General features: G+C 39.2%; 1 protein-coding gene across 1 annotated transcript; it reads left to right on the top strand.

Moving 5' to 3' along the window:
• Positions 1–9,629: 9,629 nt before the first annotated feature.
• On the top strand, positions 9,630–11,632 carry LOC128258652 (E3 ubiquitin-protein ligase ariadne-1). The gene has a single exon (XM_052990398.1). It carries the CDS (start codon positions 9,860–9,862, stop codon positions 11,435–11,437), a length of 1,578 nt encoding a protein of 525 aa, XP_052846358.1. The 5' UTR covers positions 9,630–9,859; the 3' UTR covers positions 11,438–11,632.

Here is an 11,632-nt window from a genome sequence, read left to right as displayed (position 1 = left end):
CCGTTTATGGCCAACTCAATTAAGCGCAATCAATGGATTGGTGAGATTTTTGCATTCAACCAGCATTTATTGCCAATTACATTGGCGGAGCTCCGGCTGCAGTTGAATTTATATTTTTAAAGTGAAGATACGCCATCGTCTGCCGAAAAACTCCACCCAAGATGAGGATAAAAGATGGGAGGCCGAGGCCACATGACTTGGCCAAGCCCAGACGGAAAACATGTTTTCTGTGGCCCATTGCATGTCAAATGAAAATTAATTTTGGCACTTAAACAAAAGGATTTGACTTTTAATCCCTGGCTATAAATGGCATGTGTGCATATATACGAATACCTGGCACATAAATATCCCAGAGGAGTGTGTATGTGAGTGTGTCGGCTTAAGCCAAAATAATGAAATTTTCTAACAAAAGCAACACCTTGCCTTGTCCTCATCATCATCATCACGTAGTCGTAGTCGTAGTCATCGTCTGGCTATAGCAGCAATTTGTGCTGACTTAGGTAACCTCCATGGGGTGTGGGTAATAAAAAAGAGTATGAGGCGGTAGACAGGTTGGATTTTGATAGCCAGGTCTGCAAGGGAATTTTAAATACTCGCACGAAGATTTGCAATATTGAGAGCTCAACAAGGAGCGGATTTATGGATTTGTTCTAGTCCAGAAGGCTGTGAAGAAGAACATACTTCTTCTGTATTCAGATATCTGATTTAAATCGCTAACACAAGAAATCCATTTTAATCAAAATAAAACCAAAATTTCCAAGCAAATTTTTTTAGGATTTTGCAAAATTTATCATTTCTAAATGACCAAATTAAACATATTCAAATTTTGTTGAATAATTTATTTAAAAACTTTTTAAAAGTAAAAAGTTAAAAGTAATAAGATTAAATTCACAATGTATTATGTATATTATAAGCTTAAAAAAACAGGAATTGGGTTAGTATTTGATAAGTATAAAATAATAATTCACTTTCTTATGTTACCAAATATTATTGGCAATTAACTGTTTTTGTATGATTTAATTTTTAATTTAGCTCATTAGTTTTAAAATCAAAATTTAATTTATTTATGGGCAGACACCTTATATGCAATTAGGGAAAATAGTTGAGTGTGTTTCGGCCAGAAAAAAAAGGGGAAAGGCAAGTCAGATGTTAGCCATATATTATTGCAAAGCTGGCGAAAAGTGAAAAGTGTCATAACAAGGCGAAGAATGATGGGACTGCTGCTGTGACTGAGACTGCGACTGAGATGCGATGACGTTTGCAGCTGAGTTTTAATGACTCACTAAATTATTCATACGCCGTGGATGCCGACGAATGGCGTTTTGTTTTGAGCACGCCAAGCGCTAAAAGTAAACAATTCAGCGCCAGGCAAAATGAAAAGTCAACAAACTTGGCGAGCATATGAATATGCAATGAATGCCAGCCTGGCCAAGATGATGTCCTGCCGTTGACAGGATTGTGGATGTGAATATGAATTTGAACCATGGGGAATGGGGAGCATGTGTAGTGAAGTCACTTTCTACCCTCTCGCTCAAATAGAGGGATCACATGACTTGATTGCTTACACAGCCGCCATAGAACATGGGATGTGGAATATGGCATGCTGGTGGTATACGAATACGTATACGTATTCGTTTTCGTATTAATATGAAACGCTTTTGAGCACGTAGCAACACTTATGGCCCCTCAGTCAGCCATCCTGGATGGGTTATATCACGACAATCATCAGAAGGACGAGGACGAGTACGAGGACAACGGCAAACGACAATGACGAGCACAATGAGGACGGAGCTCTGGTGTTCTAGAGTTCTGGAAGCTGTGCGTACGATTCCATTACCAAAATGCCAGTGGAGTGATGACGATGATGATGTATCATGCATGAAGCATAAATTCCACTTTCAAGTGCACCTCAGAATCCAGCCGAGCCCCATCACGAGTTATCCTTTTTGTTGGCTTTCCATCTCTCATCTCCTTTTTTTCCATTGCTGCAATTTTTATTTTCATTTTACTTGAGCCTACACTTCATTTAGCCCCGTCTGTATAGAGACCTCGCTTGCATTTATTTGTTCAAGGGTTTTTTCTTCACTTTTTTCCTTTTTTCGTCCTGACTGCTGGCTTCTGGCTCCCTGCTTTCTCACTCAAGTGTTCATGCATTTTCTTCATTGATTGCATTTTTTGTTCGTGCGGATGATGTTCGTTGCTAATTAGCGAAAGGGGTTGAAACAAAGGACTTCTGTGGAATATTGCATAATAATTATGCTCAAGTGGCGACTGGAAATCCGTGAATAAAATGCAATAAAGATTAACGTCGCACATCTGAAATTAATTGCAAGCAAATAATAATAAAATGAAAATTGGTTTACAAAATCTGTTTAAATTGTTGAAAAATAGTGATTGTAGTTGAAAAAGCAAAAAAGAATGCATTTTATTCTATAATATAATATAATATAAGCTATAAACATGGACAACAACTAAATACTTTTAATTTAGCTAGGACTTAAATTCTCTTTACCTAGTATAATTCATCTTATCACATGTCCCAAAATATCCTCACAATACTCCGGAACCAATACCACTGATTTAGCAACTGAGTTCCACACCTTTGTCACAGCCATTACAACTGTATCAGTTTCATTCACAATTGAGTTGTTGCCATTGTTACGACTTTATAAGTGCCTGTATCTAAGTATCTAAGCAATGGCATAGTTAACGTGTTTTTTTGCCAGCTGCCGCCTGCTATATAAATATTTCTGATTGCGCTTTATAGAGTTATAAAAGAGTAAGCGCAAAAAAAAGGCAAAGTATGGTAATAAATGCCATGGCATTTGAAAATGTTATTAAAAAATGCTGGAGAAAAAAAATGTACAACGCATAGAGAGAGAAGTCAGGCCATGCATATAAATTGCATGGCCTGCATATAGAAATAAATAAGTGAACAAAAATTCAAAATTGTATACCAATAAGTGGTGGACTGGCTATGACGTCAGTTGGCCAAAATACCAAGCCAAGAGCCAAGTGGTGCCAGCCACAGAGATCTCGGCTAAATCAGAACCATAAACCAGAAACAACTTCTAAAAACAACTTTCATTTTGTACTCGAGAACGCTGCGCTAAAGTATTGCAAATAAAATGAAAAAAAATAACACAAAACAAATGAAATTGAAGTAAAAAAGCTGGACAGCCAGACAAAAACTTCAAATGATTCAACTTAATTTCCCATTGAGAATGAAATGTGCCAAGGGGGCAAAAGGGTGTGATTGGGAGTACTGCGTCTGTAATTAAGCCGAAGTCGCATAATTAATTAACGTCTTGGCTGTCGAATGGGAAAAGGGTGGTGCTAGAACCACCAGTGGTTCTGGTGGCTTTGGAGGTATTTTGTACTGCCGGTGGAGCATACGCAAAAGCACCCACTGTTGCATTGTATTTACTAAGTGGAACTGGTCACTGATCTGGATTAGCAGCAATAACAACAGCCGGCCAAGTAGACGTCAACACAATCACCACACAGAGACTCGAATGTTGCACTGGGCGAAGGAACGGCAATTAGAATACAAAAGACAATGGGCACTAGATATGTTTAGGTTTTTGTAAAGCAGTAACTGATTTTAAAACCCTAAAAAAACAAGTTTTAAGGTTGGATATGATTATTAATTTTCTGTTTGATTTAATGTAATGAAATCCATTTACAAGGCAATAAAGTCAAGTTCCACTTAAACGACTGAGTTTTTAAACCAATTATTTAATTGAGATATATTTTTTTAGCCAAATATTTTAAGAAAATGTAACTTAGACCTCAAAGAAGTGATATAATTAGCTTGAGATCAGTGTTGATTATTAATGTCATTCCTGTATTTGGACTATTTTAATGCTTAAAATACCCGTTAACTAAATGGCGTATTAAAATAGGATTATGTATATTGGAATGTTAATATACAGTCTAAGTCAAGATTTGATATCCTTATAGACTTATCGAAATACTAATAGTTCTTGATCTAAAATAATTTATTATTACAGGAAAATATTAAATGGTTTAATTTAGCAAGACAATTATAAAAGGCTGAAGGTGAAATCGATATTTAGATTTTACTCACACATTTTGAAACAAAATTTGCTTTGAGAACTAGCCAAGAAGTGGCCCTAAGATTTTCACAGTGCAATAGAGCCGGGCTAGGAAATATTGTGGGGACACCGCTGTACCAAAGCGTGACAGGCATGAATTAACAATTTGAATTAATGTCAGTTACTCATGGCATGGCTGCTGCTCCAAAGACTGAGTGCGATGGTGACGGCGATGGTGATGGTGATGGCGATGGCGATGGTGAGGGGGGAATGGAGTGGGCGCCCTCGTTTTAGTTCGCCTTAGTTGCACTTACTAATTTCCGACTGCGACTGGCATTGATCTTTGCATTGTCCGTCCGCTGGCGGCCACAAAATGAAAGGAAAAGTAAGTTACGATTACGTTAGCAACGTTAACGTTAACGTTAACCAGAGGGAAAGGTAATTGCGATTTGGCCAAAAAGGGAAAGGAAATGTTTCCTGCGCTGTGATTTTTGCTTGGCCAAGTGTCAAAAATGTGGCAGTCCCAGTTCCCGTGGCTCGATGGAGGGTCAAAAAGGGGGATAACAAACAAAAAAAAAAAATAAGGAACGGAACGATACGTAACGGAAAGGAAAGGAAAGGAAAGGGGAACGAGACTGGAACCCGGCTGAGCTGGCGCCAAATTAACCGGAAATGTCACAATGGCAATGGGCGACGTGCGGCCCGCTGCCCGTTTTGGAAATTATACAATTTTGTCACGTGACGTGCATTAGAAAACACAGTCACACACACACCAAGATATCACCAAGACGTGCCAGACAGTCGCGGTCCAAGCAACAGCACAAAACCCTGAGAAAAAACAAAGAAAATGCGAAAGAAATGAAACAAACAATTAAAGGCCGACCAGATAATCTAAACATATGAGGAATGCATGAGACGATGTTGCCCACGAAAAATTCCACTGCATAAAAACGAATTGTAGTGAAAAGTATACAATTAGAATATCAAGTAATTAATCTAACAATTAAATTAACGTAACAAAAAAAATTTTGAAAATTGGAATATTGTATTACTTTTGGAAAATTAATTTCTAAAAAACTAAACTTACAATTTTAAAAGTTTAATAATTAAATTTCACAAAACTATCTATAATCTATATCATAGTTTTAAAAAACGTATACTTAATTATTACATACTTAAAACAAAGTCTTTGTAAAAAACTACAAAAGAGGAATTAACGCAGTTGATGTAAGTCAACGATTAAAGCGTTAAGGTAAACATAAATTAAACAAAATGTATTTGAAAGGCCTAACATAAAATAGATTAAAGGGGCTTATAATTTTATTAAAGAAATACATATTATGCTTCAATAGCTCAATAACTTAAATGCAACCCTGTGTAATCGACTCTAATTACAACCAATCCACCCCTGAGTACCCATTAGAAAGGCATAAAAACCAGTACCGCCCCTCACTTAGACGAGTGTGAACCCGTCAAGTCCACTAAATGTCAACTGAACACGCGAAATTCCGCAGCAGGACTTTCACTGGCCAGAGTCCTGTTGTGTTGCTCTGAATCATATATTCCCAGGCCCTCGAAAAAGTGTGTTCAAAACCAAAGTCAACGTTCTCCATGTAACAATAGTGTGTGGTGGTAAAGAGTTGGGGCTTTTCCAACGAAAAGAAGCCACAAAAGCGCGAGAATATTGGCGGACGAAATGCAAAACCCGCTTTGAAGTCTGAGCCCACTGATTTGCCTTCTTGCGGACCAACTTACTGACTGAACTGCCACTTTGAAGTGGCGTAGTTTTCCCTCTTAACGCACTTTCTTCGTTGGCAGCGTTTTTCCAAAACCTTAACGGCGACCATACCATCCAGAAAAGATGGCGGAAATGCTTCAATTTCAAAGGCGAAAAGCCGCCAAACGGTGAAAAGAGATAGCTGCACGTACGAGGCCACACATGTGGTGGAAAAGTTTTTCCTCTGCTGAATTTTCTTGTTTTTTTGTTGGGGGGTTGAATATCTAAGGGGGAGCACTTTCACTTTTCTTCGCACCCAAGTTTTTGTTCGCCTGTCACAGGGATATTTTTCTCCATCACGCTTTTATGGAGACCCTTTTTGATTGGAAGTATTTGCCAAAAATTGAGAGGGTGGGATTATGATAAGGATATGCCCTGGGGTTGCACTGGAGTACAATCGTTTCAAAGCAAATTTTTGGCAATGATTTCTCTTTGACGAAGAGATGAAAGAGCTGTGCAATGACAATTCCAAAAGGCAAGTGACACGAAAATAAAGGGTTAGGGGAATTATAAAAAAATAAAGAAATTCTCAACCAATTTTAAGCTGGAAATGCGATCGTGTCACGCAGGTTTGCCTTTCCCATTAAGTTAGCTTTACTAATCCATCATCACCCGAATTTTATGATCTATGAGCTGTTCCCCTAACCCATTTTTCTACCATCCACTTTATGAATGATCACCCGGATCGCATTTAAAACGATTTTAATGTCTAGACTCTAGACCAAAACGAAATTCACATAAATCTCTGACACACTCGAAACTTGAAATTAATTTTCGTTTTAATTATATACGAATTCATCGCTGGTCGGCTACTGTTAAACCGCTAGTCAAGGTCAATCAATGGCGCAGAGAAAACATAAATTCAGCTGTCCATGCCAACCGTTAATGTAATAACTCATGCCTGGCCGCAACTTGATTATGAGCCGAGAGCTCGGCTTTAAACATAAATATATACGCGCATTCCTCTATATCATTTCTCTGGGCCCCCGTCGCATCAAAATCAAATTAGTTCCGAGCGCTGATTTTCTTCCACAGTGCCGGCTCGGCTTGGCGCTTCATGCTCGTTGGTTTCCAGCTAATTTTTGCTTTTCAAATCGACTACACAATACCAGACAAGAGAGTAATTATAATGCGAGAAACGGGCGAACGCATTTATCGCCGCGATCAGCACACATCCGTTTGCCGCTGATATAAAGCTTGTAATTACCTAGCTAATTTACATGAATTTCCAAGCGAACATCCTTTTGGCCAGAAACCGTTTTGGGGAGCTGGAGAAATTGTTCCCAGGAATATTTTTCTGCGAATACATAGTTGCAGGAACATTAAATACACGGGTAAAAATATCAACCGCTTACTGAAATGATTTCCCAATTTATTGTTTATGAGTGAAATTTACATATTATCTCTTTTAATTTTATATTTAATATATTTATATTATGGCCTGTACGTTTGTACAGGAGCAAAAGAACAAATTAAAGTACCTCTATTTTATTTGTCATTTGTCTATGCCTTTATTTTTTATTTCAAATTATTGCTACTGAATTATAATTTTTGGGGTTAACCAGGCGATAAACTATAATCTATAATTGGGATTGGCTATAATTAATAAATAAATTTTAAATCATTTATTATGAACTATAATTTTTGGGTATCACTACATTAACTTAAATTTTTTGTAGTGCTAAACTTTAAGTGGGCGCAGAGAAATGCGCGTTGGCCTGGCCGGGATTGTTGGCTTGGCCTATCAGCTATTTGGCATCATCATCGGGCAGTCTTTTGGTCGTGGCGTGGTCACGTCACAGGGCCATCTCTGTTGACCATCATCGGAGCTGGCCATTTCTCTCGGCCTTGTTCGACGCGATTGGCAATGATAAAGCGTCGTGGCCAACAAGTGGCGCATCTTTGTTGGCATTGCATTTGCATGGGTTGGGGGAAATTCTTGAAATTTTCCCCATATGACACAGGCCACGCCCAGTCGTAGCCTTACCGCCCTCCATCCGCTCCTTCTTATTTTATGTGCCTGCGCTGCAGCAAATGGTCAAATTATTTCCTTTTCCGCATTTTCCACCAAAGCATTCACGCGCACGAAAGGATTTCTTGTAATTTGGCTGTGACTTGAAAAGATGCTGGATGAAGTGAAAAGGGGGCGAGAATGTGGATCTCCGCCCCTGTCAACTGATGAAAGGGATTTTGTGACTGCCTTTGCTGTTTTGGCGACTTTGCGTTTTTATTTTGTAATGATTTTTGCCAAGCTCTTTTCGCTTTACTTTTTCATACTGGAACGGGCTACTGTTTTTGGCGGGTTGTTGTGCAGCTTTTGTTTTAAATAAAAAAAATAATAAAAAGAAACAGGGAGGGAACGAAATAAAGGCGATGCAGAGGCAGCTTCATAACCACAATGTGTGTTTCTCCTCTATAAATGCATATGCCGCGTACATAATATCAGAGACACTATAAAAAAAAATTTGTGTGCATAAGGAAATTAATTATTTTGTATACTTTTTCACGTAAAAACATAAACATTTTTTCCAAAAATGTACCTTCTTTGATAGGCTAAAAATAAGTAAATACTCGATTTGCTTTTAAGAACGTATGTAAATTTAACTTACATAATAATATAAATTTGTGTGTTACTTAGGTAAGTATTTACAACACTATTATTTATTTACTAAAATATTTTATATTAATGTTTACTATAACAAAATGAAAATATATTTGAAAAAGTTGAAAACACGCAAAATAAATTAGACGGAATTTTTTAAAAAACTTTCCCTTGCCATAGGATTTTAAAAATGTGTTTAAGGATCTAATTATAAGATACTTTTAACTTTTGACTCAATATTCCTTTATTTGCTAATATTTCTGAAATTAAATTGTGAATTCTTTCTCCGAGTGTACCCATACCCCAAGTGCATCTCGGCATGCCAGATTGAGCCCGTTTGTTCAATGGAGATGGGCTGGATTGGGCTGGTCCTGGGAGCCTGGACCGGGATCCTGCATCTGCATCTGCATTATGCACACTCATTACCCTCACTCCATATCTCGGTCTCTCTCTTTCGCTTTCCTTCCCTTTCTGGTCCCCATTATCCTTGTGCACTCGTTCACTTTCATTTCACATATCGCATGTATGTGTACTTTTTTCCTGGATTTTATTTCTGTTTTTTATTTACGTGCCTTACCCTTGCCACTTGAGACATTGCTTTGTTCTGTTTTATGCCACGAAGGGGTTATGAAAAAAAATATCCCGAAAAGCTTTTAGTGTGCATGTGAGAACGCGTTGAAAGCGCAGGCCAAATGCATTTGGATGGTCTCTCAACTCACAACTAAAAACGCATGATTCGGAATACCGCATGGCAACTAACATGGTTGTAGGCAAAAGTAAACTAAAATAAAAAAACACGGCTTTTAAAACTGGTTTTAAAATGATTTAACACGCACAACACTTGTTTATTAAATCATTTTTCATTTAGAACTGTATTTTAAAAATTTTTAGCAGGGGCCGTTTTAGAGCGATTTAAAATATATTTTTAAAAATACTGAATATAATGTTTTTTTTTAGATTTTGAAATAGTTATAAATGTATTACTTTTTTGCATATTTTTAAAACCTTTAAATAAACAGTTTTAACAATCATTAGATTATTGTGTAGAGCACTTTTGTAAACTAAAACAAAAACAAATAAATTTCAAAAATTCCACCTGACTTTTGAAATCTAAAATATATTTTAAAAGCGGGGCAATGTCATTGAGGTTGTGAAAAGAAAAACTGGTCAAATGTCATCCAAGTAGGTTCAGTCTTCAATAGAAATACAAAGAAAATACAACATTTCATCACTTCGAATGTGTTTTATATTCAAACCGAATCGTGCTCTGATAAAAGTTGTAGTTACCTTTGTTGTTGCTGTTGTCAGGAGTTCATAGTCCCATCCGTCCAACAAAAAAACTTATAAGAAAAAGTAAAACCATCAAATGTGTGAGAGTCGGTGAAATAATTCCTGTTCCGATATAACCCACATGCTGGTGCTATGAATTCCGATTCGGAATACTCCGATGAGGATCACGGTGACTCACATCGCTCGCTCCACAGTCACAATACCTCGTCCTTGATGAGTTGCGGGACCTGTGACAGCGACGAGGATACCTGCACGGAAATCCTTTTGCCGGACAGTCCCATTGGCAGCCCCGAAGCGGATGACTTTGTGTACAAGGTCCTTTCGGTGGATCAGATCGTTCAGCACCAGCGCAATATCATCGATGGGGTGAACAATGTCCTGAATCTATCGCCGCAGGTCACGCGGATTATCCTCAATCATTTCAAGTGGGATAAGGAGCGGTTGTTCGAGAACTATTTCGAGAGCAGTCCACAGGAGTTTTTCCAGCGCGCCCATGTGGTGAATCCGTTCGAACAGAGAAGTGAACTGGATTTGAGGGCAAGCTCATCGGAATCGGTGCGCAAATCATGTTTCTCGCAGGAGTCCTGTGGCATTTGCTATTCTCCCTGTGACGAGCATGAGCTGAAGGGCTTGGGCTGTGGTCACAGCTTTTGCGCCGCCTGCTGGAAACAATATTTGGCCAATAAAACGTGCAGCGAAGGCCTGGCCCATACGATAACCTGTCCCGCTGCCAATTGCGACATCCTGGTGGACTATGTGTCCTTCCTGAAACTGGCCGATAGCCCGGAGGTCATAGAGCGGTATCAGCAGCTCATAACCAACACCTTTGTGGAGTGCAACATGCTGATGCGATGGTGCCCCGCCCCCAATTGCACCCATGCCATCAAAGCCAATTGTACGGAGGCTCGAGCTGTTCACTGCAAGTGTGGCCATCAGTTCTGCTTTGGCTGTGGCGAAAACTGGCATGAGCCCGCCAGCTGCAGTTCGCTCAAAAAGTGGCTCAAGAAGTGTCTCGATGACTCGGAGACCTCCAACTGGATTGCCCAGAACACGAAGGAGTGTCCCAAGTGCAATGTGACCATCGAAAAGGATGGCGGATGCAATCATGTTGTCTGCAAAAATCCTTCCTGCCGACATGACTTCTGCTGGGTATGTCTGGGATCCTGGGAGCCGCACGGTTCGTCCTGGTACAGTTGCAATCGCTTCGACGACGAGGAGGCCAAGGAGGCGAGACTGGCCCAGCAAAGATATCGCTCGTCGATGGCCCGATATCTGCACTACTACAACCGGTATATGAACCACATGCAGAGCATGCGAATGGAGAACAAGTTGTATGCCAGTGTTCAGGCCAAAATGGATGACATGCAGGAGGAGATTAGCTGGATTGAGGTTCAGTTTCTTCGCGATGCCGTCGACGTTTTGTGCCAGTGTCGATCCACGCTGATGTACAGCTATGTGTTTGCTTTTTACCTAATCAACAACAATCAGAAGATCATATTCGAGGACAATCAGAGGGACATGGAAATGGCCACCGAGAAGATCTCCGAGTGCTTGGAGCGAGAGATCACTGTGGCAAATCTCTACGAAATCAAACACAAGGTCCTTGACCTTTCACACTACTGCCAGAAACGACGACATGTCCTTCTGTGCCACGTAAGAGAGGGCTACGAAAAGGATTGGTGGGAGTTCATTGAGGAAACCACTACATAATCCCCAATTAAATATCCATTCTATATTCTGGCATTCTGGCAACACATAGAAATAGAAAGCAATCCGTATATTCCACTGAAGACTTTCAATAAACACGCACAGTACATGATCTATTTCGGATTCCTCTCTCTGATTGAATTGATTTTGGTCAATTCGACCACGAGTCCCCAAAATTCTTCAGTTATTATACAGTAA

The sequence above is a fragment of the Drosophila gunungcola genome, assembly GCF_025200985.1.
Source record: "Drosophila gunungcola strain Sukarami chromosome 3L unlocalized genomic scaffold, Dgunungcola_SK_2 000003F, whole genome shotgun sequence".
Taxonomy (NCBI): domain Eukaryota; kingdom Metazoa; phylum Arthropoda; class Insecta; order Diptera; family Drosophilidae; genus Drosophila; species Drosophila gunungcola.
Note: the sequence above shows the minus strand (reverse complement) of the source record. Positions and strands in the feature narration are given on the sequence as shown.

Coding starts and splice junctions, on each gene's coding strand:
- LOC128258652 (XM_052990398.1), top strand. CDS start 9,860: ATGAATTCCGATTCGGAATACTCCGATGAGGATCACGGTGACTCACAT.